Source organism: Pantherophis guttatus, chromosome 9, assembly GCF_059756535.1.
Source record: "Pantherophis guttatus breed Tessera chromosome 9, ASM5975653v1, whole genome shotgun sequence".
Taxonomy (NCBI): Eukaryota; Metazoa; Chordata; class Lepidosauria; order Squamata; family Colubridae; genus Pantherophis; species Pantherophis guttatus.
This window is the reverse complement of record NC_142071.1, coordinates 2,933,065-2,954,346: the sequence shown is the minus strand read 5'-3', so window position 1 is coordinate 2,954,346 and position 21,282 is coordinate 2,933,065. Positions and strand designations below refer to the sequence as shown.

Sequence of the window (21,282 nt, the reverse complement as noted above, 5' to 3'; positions counted from 1 at the left end):
AACTTAATTTCAACAGTAGTTTGTCGTGCACCAAGGCTTTACAGAAGTAAAGGATTCTGGAATTGACTCTCCACTCTGCCTTGACATGGCTCCCCCAGCCAAAGCAAAAGCAGGGATTTGTGTAACAACACTGCTATTTTTGGCAAACACAATCAATTTCCTCCTCAGGGGTCACCAGTCCACAGTTTGAATAGTTCTTGCTTAGTATGTTATGTGAAACTGTTGTAGTTGTGGCTTATTTAGCAAACTTGCTTGGCAACTGAATTTCTCCAGCAAATAAACTTGGGTACCTAATTTCTAACCGATAGCAGCTTTCAAGCAAATCTTTATTGGCCTTCCTTAAAAATATTGGAGACCAACTCAGGAAGACAAAACATGCACTCTTCCCTTCATTTATGGCCTCTCCTGATGCTAAAAACTATTCTCCTCAAACAGAAATTGAATTTTCACTACTGATTGTTACTCAGATAAGTAACACTTATCTATAATATATGCATTTGAGACGACTTATTTCTACCAAAAATTAGATTTCTCATTCCCAGAATGCTCTGTTCTATCATAACAGCTTTTTATTGCTGCTTCCTGCCAGCTGCAACTGCTCTTGGTCACAAAAGCTCTTATCCCTTGATGTTATCTTGTTCTGAAGAATCTCAATCACTAATAATACATTAGAAGAGACTATGATATGGAAAGATTTCAGCCTGTACAGCCTGCCTCACAATAAATATTCAGTCAAATGACTCTTGAATCCATTCTATTATTTAATGCTTTTTGATTAGGTAGAAAAGCATCTCATTGCTCTCATCTGGCAAGACAGAATTAATTAACAAGGCATGAGTCAGGCTCAAACAATCCATGGCGATCTTTTGTTGAACCTTGTTTATTGATTAGGTTAATCAATGGTTCATATATCATAAAGGAAACAGTTCCCCTCAACATAGCCAACGCTGTCCAAAGACTCTCTGAGGCCGGCATGACTCAACGCCAAAGGCACACTGAATGCTATTACCTTCCCATCAAGGGTAGTCCCTATTTTTCTACTTGCATTTTTTACGTGCTTTCAAACTGCTAGGTTGGCAGAATCTGGGACAAGTAACGGGAGCTCACCCCGTTACACGGCACTGGGGATTCGAACCACTGAACTGCCGACCTCTCCATCGACAAGCTCAGTGTCTTAGCCACTGAGCCAATGCATCCCTCCCTCAAGTGCTATTGCTATTCCTGATCGAATCCTGTGTTCCTTTGCAGTTCCATTTGTCATTTTTGTACTTTTTCATACCTTTAATGTCTCTGTCTCTCTCTCATTTTATTTCAAACTCATATACGATGTCAGAGAAGTGCCAAATTCATTCTTGCTTTCTGTTTAATAGGCTTGACATCCAAGGGAAAAACTGTGACTACAAGTTCTGTGAAGGTTTATCCACTAATTAGATGATGCTGGTGAGCTTGCACATCAATAGTCATCATTGTGTTCAGTTCCAAAAATAGAAAAAAGGGCGAATATTGACATGTCCTCTCAATCGCTACCTTCCAAGTTCTCCCTCTATTATCCCATAACCAAGAGACTCCATGCCAGTGGCATGCATGGAAAACAGAAATCAAAATATATTGATAGTGGGACTGCCAGTATATTGTTCTACCCAGTACTTTGATATTCAGTGTGTAGTGTCTTCCCAAGGGAAAGTCCTCCCAGCCATCTAACAACATATGGAGAGATTAGACCATTCAATTAATCATGGTTAATCACCGCACACAGTATGTTCTATAAATCTAGTTGATTTCGTTAGTTAGTTAGGGATGATGTGATAGCTCAGGAGCTGCCACAAAGAAAAGGGGGTCAACCTATTCTCCAAAGCAGGCAGAACAAGAAGTGATGGATGCAACTAATTAAGGAGGACCAACCTAGAATCAAGAAATTTCCTGACAGAACAATTAATCGGTGGAAGTTGTAGGTGCTCAAACACTGGAAGCTTTCAAGAAGAGATTGGATAGCTATTTGTATGGAACAGTACAGTGTTTCCTGCTTGAGCAAGAGGTTTGTTGCTCAATTATTTATTCACAGTCTATTATTTACTGTGTTTTAGTTCAGAAAAGTGGACTGAATAAACCATTATTAAGTGCATCATAAACACAGCCAGAATAATCCATATTGCTGGAGTTAACTGAGCTGAAATCAAAAGGCTGAAGGGCTCAAACAACTCACGAATATTTGTTGTACCGTGCCAATTCATGGTATTAATTATGTCTATGGAAAACTCCACAGTTAACGAAATTCACAACATACTAAATCATAAGCTATGTCCAGAAGTTGTAAAGGTTGTACTGATACACCATCAGAACTAAGCTATATCATGTCCAGCCGTTGACTCCTACTTTCTAAAAGTGCAGGTTAATATTTATCTAACTTAAATACTGTCCATCTAACTATCCAAAATGATTTTGGGCAGTGTATTAATATAATACTGAAGGAAGGCCACAAAAGATGTGATGGTTTTTATATCTGCTATTTATTATCTTATTTATCGTATGACACATTCACATCACATCTTATATCTGCGGACCATTACGAAAAGAACCAGAGCTAAAGTTGCCTGTTCCAGACGGAAATACCATTTTAAATTTTGATTCCCAAAGGAATAGGGTTCCCTACCCTTCTCACGATATTTGCTCTACAAACGCAATAGGTGCATATTGCTAGGAAACCTCCCTTTCTGATTTCAGAGAATTGTGTGTTTACTTACCCGACTCATTTCCAGCTTGAAGCCAGTTTACCAATTTTCTTGATGGCCGAGCTTTTCACAGGTCATTCTGATCCTTTACATATGATTGATAAATCCAGTGTTTTTGTTATTGTTTACTAGAAACAAACAAAAAAAAAACATTAAAAGTCTTCGTCCATAAAATTGGCGTTCTGTGGGATGTACCTTTATATTCATTAACATGAGTTTTACCTCTATATTCATGAACATGTTTTTTTGTTTATTTTGATTTCCGGAAAAAAGCAAATTTAATGGCTGTAACATCAGGACTGATTTGAAAACACCCATCCCAAAAATCCTTACATGCTTTTGCCCATATTAAAAATTCCTCTATAGCTGCACACTCGTCTATTAAAAATCATATATTCATAAACTACTATGCATATTCTGAAAGGCCTACTTTCACCTTGAGTATTTTTTTGTTAAGAAGAAAGGGCTGTTATCCTAAATAGGCATATGCCACATTGAAACATTATACCGTATTTTTCGGAGTATAATATGCACCGGAGTATAAGACGCACCTTAGTTTTTGGGGAGGAAAATAAGAAAAAAGCTGATTGGCAGGTGAATCGGCCTCCCGGAATACTCCCAATCAGCTGTTCCCAGAGGTGAATTTTAGCAACAGGTTCCTTGGTTGTGAGCTCTGTGCCTTGCTTTTTTTTCTGCCTCTAAAACTTCTGAAACTCTGTTTCAGAAAAAAAGCCTCTGAAGCTCTGTTTGGGAGCTTCTTTTCTGAAGCTTCGTTTCTGATGCTTTTTTCAGCCTCTGAAACCTCCATTTGAGAAGCTGAGTGGGGCCACATTCAGAGTTTAAGATGCATCCAGATTTTCACCCTCTTTTTTGGGGGGAAAAGGTGCATCTTATACTCCAAAAAATATGGTAATTACTTTGACAGGTAACTGCAGCTGAGCTTGGTGGTTCTTTTGTAGATAGATGCTCATTACCCAAACTAGGTAACAGCATCAAGATCACGTGAAGTATTAGTATCACTTTATAAAACCTTAGTAAGATTACATCTAGAATACTGCATCCAGTTTTGGTCACCACTTTACAAAAACGATGTTGGAAAAGTGCAGAGAAGAGCAAATAAGATGATTAAAGGCCTGGAGGCTAAAACGTATGAAGAACATTTCCAGGAATTGGATATGACTAGTTAGAGAAAATGAGGTGACATGATAGCAGTATTTCAACGTTTGAGGGGCTGCCACAAAGAAGAAGGAGTCAAGCTATTTTCCAAAGCACCTGAAGGCAGGACAAGAAACGATGGAAACTAATCAAGGAGAGAAGCAACCTAGAACTAAGGAGAAATTTCTTGACAGTGAGAACAATTAACCAGTGAAACGATTTGCCTTCAGAAATTGTGGGTGCTCCAACACTGGAAATTTTAAAGAAGAGACTGGACAACCACTTGTCTGAAATGGTATAGGATGTCCTGCTACAGACCTCCAAGGTCACTTCCAACTCTTTAATAATCAAGTAATATCAAATGATGTTACCTAGTTTGGTAATGAAATATTTACAAGAAAACCAACAAACTCAGAGCAACAAGGACCCCTAATTTCAACTGAGAACTACCTTTATAACTCTGGGTTGAAATGAAGGGGCCTTGCTGTTGTCTGGGCTTGGTTGTTATTTTCATTGGTGGTTACTTTGTGAGCGGTTCATAATTACCTTAATATGGATGCCATATACATTTATTAAATACAGGTATTTAGTAGTCTCGACTTACAACAGTTCATTTAGTGACCATTCAGTTACAACGGCACTGGTAAAAGTGATTTATGATCATTTTTCACACTGGCCTTTGCAGCACCCCCATGGTCATGTGATTTACATACAAATGCTTGACAACTGATTCATATTTATGACGGCTGCTGTGTCCTGGGGTCATGTGATCCCCTTTTGTGAGCCAGATTTGTTTAATAACCATGTTGTTAATTTAACAACTGCAGTGATTCACTTAACAAAGGTGACAAGAAGAATTGTAAAACGGGGCGAAACTCACTTAACAAATTTCTCACTTCGCATCACAACTACCTGTGAGCTTTAGACACGTTCCACAGGGAAGAAGTTCCTAAGATACAGACACCTGAATTTTTCTCATGCTTCCTAGAGCTGATCCCCGTTCTCATTGCCGGGCCGGTGTTTTACACAACACACCAACACAAGGGAACTGTGGTTTACTTATCAGTTGAATTATGGCTTTGCAGGACACACAGAACCGAAGCCGATAATGATAGGGGCTCCCACTGCCCACATTCCGAGGAAACATAATGTAGATGCGCCACATTCACATGACTCAGTGACACCCCCCCCCCCAAACTAGCCAAGCGTCCTTTCCGCAGGTCTGTTGTGGGCAGGATTTGTCCCACCTGGTCAACCCCCCAACGTGATCTGGGGCTCCCCAAGGCGTTGCGAGCTAGGCTTGGAGAAGCCACTGTCCGGTGGATCGGCCCCCCTCATACACACTCACACACATACACAGAGCCTTCAGAGAGCCTTCACACACAGCCTTAATACACACACACACACACACACAGCCTTCGCACACATGCAGCCTTCACACACTCACAGAGCCTTGACACACTCACACACACAGAACCTTGACACACACACACATAGCCTACTCACACACACATAGCCTTCACACAGAGAGCACAGCCTTAATACACACAGAGAGAGCCTTCACACACTCACACACAGAGCCTTCACACACACACACACACACAGTCTTCACAGAGGGGCTTCACATACAGAGCGTTCACAGCCTTAATACACACACACACACACACACACACACAGCCTTCGCACACATGCAAATCTTCACACACTCACAGAGCCTTCACACACACACACACACACACACAGCCTACTCACACACACAGAGCCTTGACACAGAGAGGCTTCAGAGCCTTAATACACACTCAGAGCCTTCACACACTCACACACACAGAACCTTGACACACACACACAGCCTACTCTCTCTCACACACACAGAGCCTTGACACAGAGGCTTCAGAGCCTTCACAGCCTTAATACACACACACACACACAGAACCTTCAGAGAGGCTTCACAGCCTTAATACACACACACAGCCTTCACATACTCACACACAGAGAATCTTCACAGACACACACACACAGCCTTCACATAGAGGCTTCACACTCAAGAGCCTTCACAGCCTTGATACACACATACAGAGAGCCTTCACACACTCACACACAGAGCCTTCACAGCCTTAATACACACACACACACAAAGCCTTCACACACACACACACACACACAGCCTTCACATAGGAGTCTTCACACTCAGAGCCTTCACAGCCTTAATACACACACACACACACACACACAAAGCCTTCACACACACAGCCTTCACATAGGAGTTTTCACTCAGAGCCTTCACAGCCTTAATACACACACAGAACCTTCACACACTCACAGAACCTTGACACACACACACACACACAGCCTTCACATAGAGAGGCTTCACACTCAGAGCCTTCACAGCCTTAATACACACTCACAGAACCTTGACACACACACAGCCTACTCACACTCACAGAACCTTCACATACAGCCTTCACACACACACACACACAGCCTTCACATAGGAGTCTTCACACTCAGAGCCTTCACAGCCTTAATACACACACAGAACCTTCACACACTCACAGAACCTTGACACACACACACACAGCCTTCACATAGAGAGGCTTCACACTCAGAGCCTTCACAGCCTTAATACACACTCACAGAACCTTGACACACACAGCCTACTCACACTCACAGAACCTTCACATACAGCCTTCACACACACACACACACACAGCCTTCACATAGGAGTCTTCACACTCAGAGCCTTCACAGCCTTAATACACACACAGAACCTTCACACACTCACAGAACCTTGACACACACACACACACACAGCCTTCACATAGAGAGGCTTCACACTCAGAGCCTTCACAGCCTTAATACACACTCACAGAACCTTGACACACACACAGCCTACTCACACTCACAGAACCTTCACATACAGCCTTCACACACACACACACACAGCCTTCACATAGGAGTCTTCACACTCAGAGCCTTCACAGCCTTAATACACACACAGAACCTTCACACACTCACAGAACCTTGACACACACACACACACACAGCCTTCACAGAGAGGCTTCACACTCAGAGCCTTTACAGCCTTAATACACACTCACAGAACCTTGACACACACACAGCCTACTCACACACAAACAGAACCTTCACATACAGCCTTCACACACACACACACACACACAGCCTTCACATAGGAGTCTTCACACTCAGAGCCTTCACAGCCTTAATACACACACAGAACCTTCACACACTCACAGAACCTTAACACACACACAGCCTACTCACACTCACAGAACCTTCACATACAACCTTAATACACACACACACACACACACACAGAGCCGGCGCGCCTAGGCCCCGACGCCCGCCAAAAGCCGCCTGGCTCGGGAAGAGCCGCGAGGCGGGAAAATTCCGCGCGTAGGCGGAGACCGGCCGGGCAGAAGCGGCGCCTCCCCCTCAGAGATGGGGGCCGGTGAGTCAACTGAGGCCCTTTGCGGCGGGGGGGGACCGAGTAGCCCCCTCAGGACACCGGAAGCCGCGTGGGGGGTCGCCCCCCCTCACCACTTTGCCCGGGCGGGGGGGGCGAAGGGGGGGAAAGTGAACCCGCCTCCCGCTTCTCCCAAAAAAAGGGCGAGGGGGCGTGGCTTCGCCTGGAGGGGCGGGGCCTCCCTTATAAATATCGGCGCCAGGCGGCAGGCACCCTCATTCTTCGGGCGCTCCGCTCTTCCCTCAATCGCGCTTCAATAAAGGGGGGGCTCGTCTACATTATATATATTTTTTAAATTTTTTTTATTATTATTATTATTATCGTCCCCGCTGCCGGCTCCTTCGACGACTCCTCGCTTTTTTTTTAATTTATTCTTTCCATCCATCTCCTTCGTCTTTCCACCGCCTCGCAAGTCTTCGCCCCCGCCATGAATGGTTTCCGGGACAGCAGGATCGAGGAGGGCACCTTCCTCTTCACCTCAGAGTCGGTGGGGGAAGGGCATCCAGGTGAGAAGAGCGGCAGGGAGGGCGGGAGGGGGGGCGCCTGAAGGACCCGGCTGTACCCGGCGCGGGGGGGGGAGGGGCTGGGCTGAGGCGGGGGACACACACGACTGAGGCGAAGATGGACAGGCGGGAGGGCGGGCGCGCGCCACGCCGCCCGCCGCCTGATTGGCCAGCGCGCCCCGGCTGAATGACGTCACGGGGCGGCTGCGGAGAATCGGGCTTGTGTGTGAGGGGGGGCCGACTTGAGGGGGGGTTTTTTTGACACGACCCCCCCTTCTCTTTCTACCGAATCCGTCTTAAAAGGGGGGGGACGGTGAAAAAAAAACGCCTGGGGTCCCCCCACCTCCCTCTTTCTTCGCCGTCTCGGAGCGGCCATGCGGGCCGACCGACCGGCGAACGAGACGTGAGGGGAAAGTGGGGGGGGGGGAGAGGAGGGAAGGAGAAAAAAAAAAGCGGGCCCTCCTCGCGCACGCGCACTCCCGCTTTCGTAGCCTCGGCGGCGCGCCCCGCATTGCAGGCGGACCACGTGGTGCCCGCATGGCGAGACCTTGGGAGGAGGAGAGGATGGGATGGGGAGGGGTGGGGTGAGAAAGGGGTGGGGGGGGTGGGGAAGAAAAAACAACAACAAAATCCCACCTCCCTATATTTCGCAGAGCGCTTCTTGGGGGTGGGGGGCTGGGAGGAGGGGGTGTACAAGACAAGGGGAAAACGGGGGGCTGGGAGGAGGAGGAGGGGGGTACAAGGCTTAAGGGGAAAACTGGGGGGGCTGGGAGGAGGAGGAGGGGGGTACAAGGCTTAAGGGGAAAACTGGGGGGGCTGGGAGGAGGAGGAGGGGGGTACAAGGCTTAAGGGGAAAACGGGGGGCTGGGAGGAGGAGGAGGGGGGTACAAGACAAGGGAAAAGGGGGGGCGAGGAGGAGGAGGAGGGGGGGTGCAATATTTAAGGTGTAAAACTAATGACAAAACCCTTTGCTGATTAAAGAAACCAAATAAAAGAAGCATTGGAAGGTTTAAATGGAAGGATTAAAAGAAAGACCACTCCCCCCCCCCAGAATGGAAATGGGCAGTTTAAGAAAGGCACGTCTTTTTTGAGCTCTTCTGCAACAAAGAGGCTTCAGTAGAGAAGAGGAAATGAGAACACAGGTCGGGCTTAGAACCAGGCGGGCGATCCTGCTTTGGATGCCCAACGATCTTGAAGGCATCTTCCCTTTTCCATTGTCTTCCGCCATGATGTCTGAGCTCTTTTTGGGGGGGGGGGTTGTACTTCAGCTTGCAAAAGGGCTGGTTTTCAGCAACAAGCTTTTGTTGCCATGTTCATCTAAATTTGAGTTATTTCTTATTGGAATATTGCTGCCTTGGATGTAAAAAGTGGGAGAGGTTTAGTGCATCGCCCAAGCCTCTTGCTACAAAAGAGCAGGAAGAACCGGTAGACCATTTCCGCCATTGACATGTAGCCATTGAACACCATGTGGTTCATATTAAAAGGGAGAATATTATAGTGTTCCCTGCAGGGTGGATCCGATGTCTAGTCTCAATTCCTCTGCTTTTGGGAATAAATAAAAAGTTTGATAGTAACTGACACACATTTAATACATGTACTTGGGGAAATGAATGGAGACTTTGCCCCCTTCACTTTTAACTCTTCATTACTGTCATTCCTTTCATATCATAGGACTCGGGCTTGTTTGGGGAGCCATGCTGTAGAACAGCATCTCAAAGGTCATCTAACCCTACCTAATGCAATTGCTAAAAGATACACAAGAGATCCTCTATTAAGTTTCTTTGGAGAGACTAGGAGCTAGAAATTCTCTGAAATTTATTCTGAATCTCCAGTTGTAATTTATTTTATGAAACTGATAAAATTACATTTTACTACAGAACATAACATCAGTATGTACACAATCTTTCTGATGTGACATCTACCAGAATATTGAATTGAATTCTAAAACAATGGGAGCCACATCTCTACTCTTCACTCTGAAGGGGATGTTTAAAATAGTGTGGTTTTCTTTTTTTAAAGCTTTAGGCGCAAGCATTGTCTAGGTTTTAGTAGCATTGCTTGTGGTTGTTGCATTGTCTTAAGATATTGCTTGCTTTTACAGGCTTAGGTACTCCAAAGCAGTCCAGCATTTTATCCCATAGCAACCGGTCATTCCTACAAGAAACCCACAGACAGGATATGAATGCAGTGATGCTTGTCCACTTATTTCACCACTTAGTATTACACCATAGCTTAAGCCAAATCTTCCATGTTCAGCTTTATTGATCAATAATTTTTATAGCAAATAGAATTCCAAACATGTTCCCTAAATGTTCATGTTTCTAAGGTTACCATTTCCTTGTAAAAGAATTGGGAAGAGCCTTGATTATTAGTTTGATAATACCACATTTAACAATGCAGTGTGTTCATTTTTCTCTTGTCCTCAATTGCCTGTATCTGGGATTCTCCTCTAAAGATGCTTATTCACCTTGTTGCCATCTTGTGTCCTCTAAAGAGCAGGATAGTAGGGAGAGTACAGATATAGCTTCTTATAATAGACTGTAAATCAGCAGGGGCTCTGTTAAGCTCTGTTAATTGACTGTAGGATATTCGAGTTTTGTGTTTTCAGAGGGGATGTGAAAGATAACCTTACAGTAAAGAACCGTGACTTTGCTATTAAGCTTTCCCATCCCATAAAGTGCCTAAATGCAGGTCTTAATAATTGATAATATACCTACCTAGTAAACAGAGTGGGTTGAGCAAATTTAAACATCCATGACATCAGGAAGAGCCACTTTGGTATGTTTAATGGTGCCAGGCCAAGAGATTTGAATTGCAGTCCTATCTTGGGCAGAAAAACCAGCTGGGCAGCTTGTTTTTCAGGCTTTAAGAAGAAAGCTGTGGCAAACCACTTCCAAGAATATTGCCAAGAAAACTGCATGGACTTCTCCAAGCAGTCCCCAAGAACAGGGATTGACTCAGAAGTTCACACATTTAACACCTGGACAATTGCAGCTGTGTTACTCAATTCCTTGAGTAACTCCTATGAAGCAATGAATTAGCAGAAACATAGTTTTATCATTGCCCCCAAAGCGAAGAACTATATACATAAATAACTCTTGAATAAAATAACATTTGCAAATTTCGGCCAAGCTATCTTCCATGGTTTATTGGGCTTGTGTGCCATCAGCTTAAACCCAGCCCTTGTGATCCTTTAGCTAGGATTTCCTAAGACGAACTGTTTAAAAGAAAGGATGGCTGCTCCCAGTTCATGTGCTAAACACTGGGTCAGACTGAAAGATTACGCAGGATAGGAGGAATGACTTGTTTGCCGTTAACGTAAACTTAAGTCACCCTGTTGCTTGTCAAAGATGACCAGAACAGATTTTGATGTGGTTTTAATTGATCGGTGAAGTAACAAATTTCTTAAAATGTGGGAACAGTTGCTCTTTAAAGCACAAAACACGAACAGATGTTCCTAGAATCGTAAAGAATGACGGAACCTTTTTGTTTTCAGATAAGATCTGCGATCAAATTAGCGATGCTGTTCTCGATGCGCATCTGAAGCAGGATCCAAATGCCAAAGTAGCATGCGGTGAGTGCACCTGGCTTTTTATGGAAGGGCTGAACAGTATATTCAATATTTTATTCTATTTTTTAATCTGTGGAAGATTCTGTTCCACTTGGAACTGACAGGCGTTCAATCTGTCTTCCATTGCAGAAACTGCTGCAAAGACTGGAATGATTCTCTTGGCCGGAGAGATCACCTCCACTGCCGCGGTTGACTATCAAAAAATTGTTCGTGAAACAATCAAGCACATCGGTTATGATGATTCTTCAAAAGGTGAGCAGATTGTGAATGCCCGTTTGGCTTAGCTACCTTTGTTTGGTTTGGGTTTTTTTTTTTTTGCGCTCCGGGTTTTGATCAAGAAGCTTTTTTTGGTTTGGATGCTGTTTCACTTCCTCTTCCTTAAGGTTAAAACTTTTGTGCATTTTAGGCTTTGACTTCAAAACGTGCAATGTGCTGGTTGCTCTGGAGCAGCAGTCTCCTGACATCGCTCAAGGGGTGCATCTTGACAGGAAGGAAGAAGACATCGGTGCTGGGGATCAGGTTGGTATTAAGACCTTATTGATTTGTGATAAACTAGAACAGGGGTGTCAAACTCAGGGGCCGGATCTGGCCCGGTGGGGGGTACTTAGATCTGGCCTCCTGCAACCCTCCGCTGGTGAAAACAGCGCTCGGGAGGGCCCATTTTCGCTGGCAGAGTGCTTGGGCCGCCACAGGCACCCCTGACGAGACATTGAGCTGGCCATGCCCACCCCGGCCACCCCCCCTACCTCCCCCCCTCTCTGAGGTCAAATACAACTCTGTTGCGGCCGTCAATGAAATCGAGCTTGACACCACTGAACTAGAACCTAATGTGAATTCTTAGCCCTTGCCTGTTTTGAGTCTGGAATTTATTGTTCCACATGTCGTCCTTGCTTCAGGGTTTGATGTTTGGTTATGCTACTGATGAGACCGACGAGTGCATGCCCCTGACTCTTCTCCTAGCACACCAGCTGAATGCAAAACTGGCCGAACTCCGCCGGAATCATATTTTGACTTGGCTGCGACCAGATTCGAAGACCCAGGTAACGATGGTTGGCATCTTTCAGTAGGAAGGCCTCCCTCGCTGCTCTAGGCAGGCTAAAGATTTCTTTTCGGCAATCGTACGAGATGTGCTCCTTTTTGGCTCCATTTCAGGTGACGGTTCAGTACAAGCAGGATCGCGGGGCCGTCATTCCCATTAGAGTCCACACGATTGTCATTTCCGTTCAGCACGACGACAGAATTGGATTGGATGAGATGAGAGATGCCCTGAAGGAGAAAGTGGTCAGAACGGTTGTGCCTGCAAAATATTTGGATGATGATACTATTTATCATCTGCAACCTAGCGGCCGATTCGTGATTGGTGGCCCCCAGGTATGTCAGCTGTTGCATTTTTGTTTGTTGTCTAATCTGGACATACAGTATATTGGCAGCCTTCTGAAATGACCACAGCGGGAAAGTTCAGAAGCACGTGGCAGTATTTTATAACGAAGCCAGGACTTTGCAAGATAGCAGAGATGTTTTAAAAGAACAGAATAATGAGAATTGGAGGGGACTGTGGAGGTCTTCTAGTCCAACCCCCTGCTCAAACAGGAGACCCTATGCCATTTTAGACATGGTTGTCCAGTCCCTTCTTAAAAGACTCCAGGATTGGAGTACCCACAAATTCTGGAGGCAAGTTGTTCCACTGGTTAATAGTTCTCACCGTCAGGAAGTTTCTTCTTAGTTCTAGATTCCTTCTCTGTTTGTTTGTTCGGTTGTTGCTTCTTCTCTTGCAAATCTTACCTAAGATTTGCACAAGAATTGCATAATAAGCACAATTGTTGATTTATGGTGATGCTGGTTCGACTGGCTGAGAAATCATTGTTGACACAATTGTTGTTTTAGGGAGATGCTGGTTTGACTGGCCGGAAGATCATTGTTGACACTTACGGTGGTTGGGGAGCCCATGGAGGAGGGGCTTTTTCTGGAAAAGATTACACAAAAGTTGACCGTTCGGCTTCTTACGCTGCTCGCTGGGTTGCCAAATCTCTTGTGAAGTCTGGCCTGTGTCGACGGGTGCTTGTTCAGGTATGTTCAGCCCGTTTCTTGGGAGCTAAAAGATGCTTGGATCAGTTTCATACCGACATTCACCTTGCTCTTCCCTTTTGGGGGATAAGCAGTGCTGTCTAAAGTGCAGATTACATTAAGTAGCCTGAGGGATTAATGCCATAAGATAGAGGAAAGGGAATATAGCTAAGTGCACAGTGCTATTTGTTATATAAGTCCATGCCTTTTATGGTTTTCTAAACACTGCTCGTTTCCATCCTGCCCATATTCTACATCTAGCCCAGGGATCTGCAAATTTAAAACACTCAAAAGAGCCATTTGGACCCATTTCCCACAGAAAAGAAAACACCGGGAGCCACAAAACTCTTCCCGTGCCTGACTTATTTCTTGAGCGGCTACAAAACTAGAATATATAGTTGAATTAAAGATTCTGTTTTCTTCTGAAACTTTTCTTTTCTTGGATTTATCCATGGTTGGCCTACCGGGGGTTGAAAACTTTAATAAATCATGTTCCAGCTGGTGCCGCACATTGGCGGTTGTGACACATATTTTGAGAGAGGGAGCTGCAGCAGAGGGATGACAGAGCCACATGTGGCTCCAGAGCTGCAGATTGCTGACCCCTGACCTAGCACTTGTTACTTCTGATGAAATGCATCAATTGCAGCCATTTTCCTCTCGCCCTCTTATTTTCATTGGGCACTTATTCATTCTTGACTGTTCCCTTGTTTTATTAAACCTTTTTAAATACTCACATTGCACTGAACTTCTGTTTCTCTCCCTCCATATCCAACCCTTAATATCCCTTAGAAAAACTGAGCAAAAAAAAGCCATACCCACATTTGTTCCCTCCGTTTTCCCTTCAAAGGGCAACTACTATTGTCTTTTATGTAATTTTGAGGTTCAGGTTCTGTGCCTTGTGCAGTTTTCATCCAGTATCTGCTACAGAGTTGGGTTTTCTGTCAGACATCCCAAAGGTGCTTTTTTCAAGAGGCAACTGGACTTTTTCTTTGAAGACATTTCTCTTCTCATCCAAGAAGCTTCTTCAGCTCCGACTGGATGGTGGGGAATGAGAAGCGAAACGTCTTCAAAGAAAAACCAAAAAGTCCAGTTGCTTCTTGAAAAAAGGGACAACCTGGATGACTGAGAATCTCCATAGGCTGTCAGCAGGCATATTGCCTGTATCCCAAAATACAATATTTAGCTTTGAAATAACGGCCCTGAAAGCACGATGAGTAAAAGTCAAAAGAGTTTTTGAAAAACATGGAAAAACGTGTTCTATGATTTTGGAAGTAGCAGCCCCCCAAAAAAGGAGGAATTTCCTGCTCCTGCTTGGTGGCCAACCAACCCCACTGTATTCCTTCCTCTTTGCTTGCAGGTCTCTTATGCTATTGGAGTCGCCCATCCGATATCAGTCTCTATTTTCCACTATGGCACTTCTCAAAAAACGGAGCACGAACTGCTGGACATTGTGAAGAAGAACTTCGATCTTCGCCCGGGGGTCATTGTCAGGTAAAACATGGTAACGCGTGTCCGTATACAAACATGGAAAATACATGGGGGTTAGGAAGGAGGGGATTAGGCATAAAGGAACAATGGCCGTTGGGGGCAAATCTTGCCCTTAATGTGCCAACGTTTTGTCCTTCCTTCTGCTGTATGCGCCATACCCACTACGAAGAGACAGAGGAAAGCAGCCTGCCGAGCACGGCGTGTCTTGGTTGTGTGGTCACAGGAGATGGCTACAATGTCAATCAAATCAGAGGTGATGTCCCTGCATTGGGGGGCAGGGGGGGCGGAATGCGCACTTGAATGCCTTCTAACTAGCAGCGGCATGTTCTTTGATATGTGACTGTCAAGGTAGGTTAGGTTAGGTTAGGAAATGGGTATTATGTAGGTTAATACTACCTCATTGGAAAGCTGTAGGAAGAGAATCTTGCACGCCTGAATGCCCTTCCCCTCCTCCTTCCCTTTATCTTTGTGAGAACTAGGAAGCGGGCTGTCTGAGACGCTGACTTACTCTAATTCTTGCTCCAGACTCAAGACCTCTTTTTGACCGTTGCCTTGATAAGCAGTTCTTCCTCCCGTCCCTCAAGGCCATTCCCTCTGACCTCTACAGTGATAGTTTTCATGGGATGCTGCCCTGAGAGACAGGGAAGAATTTGCCTGGAGGGAGGAAATTCCTGGAAAGCAAAACACCTTTGAGAGGCTGACCTTATACACACAAAGATACTTTTAGGTGGTTGCTTGACACCTTCAAAATCATTTCATGGCAGGGTGGATAAAAATAATAATTTTTTAAAAAAAATCAGATTTTTTTTTATTTAAAACAGATTTTTTTTTATTTTTATTGAATTTATTTTAATAAAAAACTTGGGGTAAAAATCTATCGTAAGATAGTTTTCTATTTAAGATACATAATTTAGTTTATTCAGCATGAAATGGAGCTGAGGCTGTATATTCTGCAACACTGGGACTATCGGTGAGTCAACAGTGGGTCAAAGGAGTAGCAGAGATGACAGTTGCTCTTTAAAAATTATGATTTAAATCGAGTTGATTTAAATCAAGCCTTTTTACTAGTGATTTAAATCATGATTTAAATTGTGATTTAAATCAACTCGATTTAAATCAAATCCACCCTGTTTCATGGGAAATTTCACTTGCCGTGTAACACCAGCTACATTCGCAATTGAAATGTTACTTTCTGAACAATGCCAGAACTGTAGGAGTGATTTATAAAAGGTTTTAATTGCTACACAGTAAGCATATAATAATACTTGGAAGTAAAACTCCCATGATTAATACGGTAATTATAGTTTTTTTTTTTTATGGGTTTTGTGTCCTGATTGAGCTGAGGCAACAGAGTCGTTGATTAACTCCTTTTTAGAAACATAGAAAAACTGCTGATGGTTAAACCTTAATTACTTTTCTTTTTCGTCCAGAGGCTAGCCATCGTAGGTAGAAGTTGGTTGTGACTTTGGGGGGGGGGGGTGGGTGGGAAGCTTAGCTCCGCAGACAGTTAGTGCAGGTTTGTGTGCCTGTTATCTGTCAGGGAAGTCTCTGCCTTGAGGTGGGCTGATGTTGAGATAGGAAGTATCCCTTCTGGAGAACTTCTGTGGTTTGCCTGGGAAGTAGAGATTCCTAAGTATAGAAGGTAAGTATCTCATTGCTCTCAGTTTGTGCCCGGGGGCTTAGAATTTCCAAGACGCGCTTCGGCAATGCTGTTTGTGACCCTAAAATGGGAAACTTTGCCTCTTGTAGAAGGATGATGGTCTCTGGGGCCAAGAAGCGTTGACCGTCCCCACTAACTCAGCGGCCTCTTGGGATGTAGGTGCTTTTTGCTTCGTTTTGGGTGAATGCTGTGTATTGAGTGATGGACTTGTATATTCCAGGGAGCTGGATCTGAAGAAGCCTATTTATCAGAAGACTGCAGCCTATGGTCACTTTGGTAGGAACAACTTCCCCTGGGAAGTCCCCAAAAAGCTTAAATACTGAATATGTTGGGCTTCTTTTCCCCCCAGACCTGTTGGTGTACATTACAGAGAAACCTTCAGGCTCCTTTGTGGGAAAGAGCCCCCAACCCCTCAATTGGTCCTATCCTTCTCTGCTCTTAAAACTTGGCACACTGTTCACGACCATGAATAATATCAGTCCTCTGGGGAGGGGCCGCAAATTGCACTGTGCTTCCTCCTCTGCCTGGTGTGGGCTTGACGTACGAGCCAGTTTGAGCCTAGGCACCATACAAAAAAAAAAACAAAAAAATACAAAAAAAATCCATAGAGAAAGAAAAAAAAGGCTGTAACGGAGACAGTGCTTCAGCCTAACCTTTTGCATCGCCCAAAGGCTTTATAAACCTTTAACCTTCGAAAAGAAAAAAAAATCCCAAGAAATTTCCCTTGTGATGTGTATGCAGTCCGTGGTTTTTACCTCCTCTGCCCAGATGCTTAGAGCAGGGCGGTGTCAGCAGCCGGTTTTGGAGAATGCCAAGGCCACCACCCCAATTGATTACTTAGAGAGAGCTTGCATGTTACACAACTCCCGATTGCAACTCTTAAAAGTGCGGTTCTTAAAACGTTCCTTAATAACGGAGGCAGTCCTGATTCCATGCTTTTAAATTCCAAGTCGGCATCACGTTGTGATCCTTTCCTGCTGCTTTCTTTGAGGTTCATTTTTTTTTATTTTTTACACCTATGCAGTTTTAGCACTAGCCAGACCTCAAACCCCTTCCCCCACTTAATCAAATGGGCGCTTGGGCAATCTTGGTATACTACAAAGAGGTCAGAAGATGGTACCCAGGACTTGTAGGCCGCACACTTTTTTGGCACCTGGATTTTTTTTTAATTTTTTTTGGTTAGAGCCAAGAATTTCATATTGCACAAAATTCCCAGTTTACTTTCACAGTCGAGTCCAAACTTGCATTCTGAAGTACTGGCGTAGCTACAGAGAAGCCAGGCCCCTTCAGAGCACACGTGCAATTCGGAAGGTTGTGGGAAGATAACCTACATACTTGAAAAAAACTTTTTAATAATTGCTTATTTATTGTGTTTGGGATGGGGTGTGAGTACAGAGAAGCCCTTGTCTCAAATGGCAGCTTTTAAACTTTACGTTTGACACCATGAAATTCCTTGACAGTTCCCAGCATTCCCTGATAGGCCAAGGTGTCCTACAGAAAAGCCTTGGGTGCAACCTACAGGGGGTCTGGCTTGTGTAAAACAGGGGAGGGCAGTGCTGGGGGACCTGACCATAGGATAAGGCTAACTTGGTTGGTGTTGTACAGAGAAGCCAGCTTGTTTACTTGCCCATCCCATGGTCAGTATCCTAAACAGGAAGTGCCTTTTGCGTTCCACTTTTTTTTTTTTTTTCCTGGGCGTTTTATTACATATGTCTGGTTCTTGAAATTCCACATTAAAATCTCAATAAAGTGCTAGGTTCTATCTTAAAACGATGGCACGTGTAATAGTTTGAATTTTTTTTTAAAAAAAAAGGTGAATGTTTTCCCTCTCCAATCATGTCTGACTCCGGGGAGGGGGGGGGGGGGGCAGTGTTAATCTCTGGTTTCTAGCTGCGAGAGCCAGCATCGTCTGAAGATGCTTCCCTGGTCATGTGGCCACTGCGACTATATGCCAAGGCCCTAAACCAGCAATGGCTAATCTTTTTGCCGTCGTGTAGCAAAAGCGGGAGCGTCTGGGGTCACGTGCACATACCCATACCCATAATTCAATGCTCCATGCGTACGCGACCCCTGTGCTCCCCCTGCTTTTGGCATGCAACAGCAAAAAGGTTACCAGTAGGCCTGTTTTTCGTCCTCCCCAGGCTCCAGAGGCTTTCTTGGAGCCTGGGGAGGGCGAAAACAGCCTCCCCCACCCTTCTGGAGGCCGGAAATGGCCTTTTCCCAACTTCCGGAAGGTCCGAAAATCAGCTGGCCAGTGTATGCATGCACGCTGGAACTGAGCTAGGGCAACGCACGCATACCCACAGATACGGCTCCGCGTGCCACAGGTTTGCCATCACAGCCCTATACACTGTTACCTTCCCACCAAAGTGGCACCTGCTTATCTGCTCACATTTGCATGCTTTCGAACTGCAGATGCTGGTGCAAGAACGGCAGCTCCTTCCTCTCTCTCTCCTCTCCTCCCCCCCCCCCCCGGGTCACACAGCAGTTGGTCTTCAAATTTGGCTGCTTTAAGATTTGTGGACTTCAACTCCCAGAATTCTGATCAACTCTGATCTAAACGGTTGGGGTGTGACTATAAAAGAATGGCTTCCTTAACAGCAGGTCTTCCCTTCCTGCTGCTGGACGGATTTTCATGAGCCATTAAAGAAGCGGAAGACATATTCAGCAAATACCTGACTAAAGCACGTTCCCCAGATAATCTGTCTCAAAACGTTGTGTAGGAGATTGCCACTCCTAGCTGGTAACATTGAATGAAATGCTGCCCTCTGTGCTAACTGAATAGGACAAAAGGATTTGAAGAGAGTTTGGCTTGTTCCTGGAAGCGATTCCAGGCTCATTTTCCAAAGCCAAGACGCTGCTTTCTGGCTGTCTGAACGCAGAGACACGGACCACTTAACTCAGAGTGGCTTGTGCCAAATGTTACTAGATTTTTTTAATATCCTGGCAGTGAAGTACTACTCGTTCCTCCTATTTTCCCCGCAATAGCAATAGAATATTGGCCAAGTGTGATTGGACACACAAGGAATTTGTCTTGGTGCATACGCTCTCGGTGTACATAAAAGATACATTTGTCAAGAATCGTAAAGTACAACACTTAATGATAGTCATAGGGAGCAAATAGCAAAACGCAACAACCCAGTGAAGCGAGTTGGGTGGAGAGAGGAATTGGCCCAAAATCACCCAGCTGGCTTTTGTGACTAGAGTGGGGCTTGAACTCGCTGTCTTCTGCTTTCTAAAAGCCAGCAACTCCACTATCGGCACCAAACTGGCGCTCTTAACATTTATCGCATCGCGAGGTTGAAAGGCTGGGTTTTACAGCTTTGCATGAACCGACTATTTTGGAAAGTGTGGCTGGGGTGGCTCCAATTTAGGTGTCACTTTCTGATTGTGGCACATTATTCTGCTTCTTCCCTAATGGACTGCTCTCCAATCTTTTTCCCCATCCTGAATTCACCGGGGAGTTGAAAGCTGGTTTTTAAATGGGAGCCCTGAGACCGAGATCCATCGACTCCTCTCAAGAAAAGTGAACATTATTTGGGAACTGAACAGGGGATGATAAGCAGTAACGGAAGTTAATGATAAACTGGTTTTAAAAAGCAGCAAGGAAAGAAAAGAGCTGCAGGTGAGACCAGTTGCCTTTGTGAGATTTTATTCTGGATTTATCCTGTTCAGGTAAGCATACCTGCGTCAACTTCCACCAATATGCAAGTCGGAGCTGGATAATTTGGGGACGATGACACTAAATTGGGAAAAGTTTCATGTTCCTAAAGGAGAGGAAATCACAAAAATACAGGGCAGAGTTGCCTTCCAATACTTAACTCTTGCCTATGTTCCTAAAACCAAAGAAAATTACCCTAATATACAATGTTTGCGTGCCTTATTGAGCAAATAAACTAAATAACCTAATGTAGGCAGCTATTGGCTTCAACAAGGGAAAAAAACCAGACTAACATTAAAAGTTAATGCTTGCTATTTTTAAACATTCGTTCCTTAATAGGCAACAAAAGTAGTATCAAAAGTCGTTTGATCTCAAAAGCAGGGTTGTTCCTATTTAATATTAGGGTGGGGCACAACCACGAAAATTAAGAAATGGGACGCTACTGTAGAAAAGCATGACTAATTTTGAGTTAGGTGAGCTAATATCAAAAGCATCTTTACCTTTGAATGCTGTTTTAGCAAAAAAAAATAAAAACATTCAAAATAATATCTCTGGCCCACATTTCTTTTGGAAATTCTTTGTGGAGAGAAACTTTTCAAGCACAGAAATTCTTGAGCCCCTTTTTATCATCAAGGGGAATAAATAGAGGCCATCTTCAATTTACAACATTTCATTTAGTGACCGTGTGAAGTTACAATGGCACTGAAAAAGTTAACATGACTTTTTCACACGATCGTGCGATTAAAATTGGGATGTTTGGCAACTGACACAACGGTTGCAAACAAATATAAACCTTTTGACTCCTTTTTTATTTTTGTTTTGGCCATCCTAATGTGGTTGTCTAACAATGTCTTCAAAAGTTTTATCTGCATTTCTGCAAACATAAAAACGCTCAGTAAACAAAAGGAGGGGTTTTGCAATCACCTGTTGACTCATGAAAATCCTATGTACCCCACAGAGGGAAAGG

General features: G+C 44.3%; 1 protein-coding gene across 1 annotated transcript; it reads left to right on the top strand.

The window, feature by feature from the left end:
- Nucleotides 1-7,283: 7,283 nt before the first annotated feature.
- MAT2A (methionine adenosyltransferase 2A) lies at nt 7,284-18,427 on the top strand. Its single transcript, XM_060683535.2, has 9 exons — nt 7,284-7,874; nt 11,368-11,445; nt 11,572-11,694; nt 11,849-11,961; nt 12,339-12,482; nt 12,595-12,813; nt 13,327-13,509; nt 14,864-14,997; nt 16,875-18,427. The coding sequence occupies exons 1-9, from the start codon at nt 7,796-7,798 to the stop codon at nt 16,975-16,977; spliced, it is 1,176 nt and encodes a 391-aa protein (XP_060539518.1). The 5' UTR covers nt 7,284-7,795; the 3' UTR covers nt 16,978-18,427.
- Nucleotides 18,428-21,282: the final 2,855 nt, after the last annotated feature.

Excerpts from the sequence above, each read along its gene's own strand:
- MAT2A (XM_060683535.2), top strand. The coding sequence starts at position 7,796 with ATGAATGGTTTCCGGGACAGCAGGATCGAGGAGGGCACCTTCCTCTTC. Across the intron at positions 11,695-11,848 it reads TTATGATGATTCTTCAAAAG|GCTTTGACTTCAAAACGTGC; the intron begins GTGAGCAGATTG and ends TGTGCATTTTAG. Across the intron at positions 12,814-13,326 it reads TCGTGATTGGTGGCCCCCAG|GGAGATGCTGGTTTGACTGG; the intron begins GTATGTCAGCTG and ends TTGTTGTTTTAG.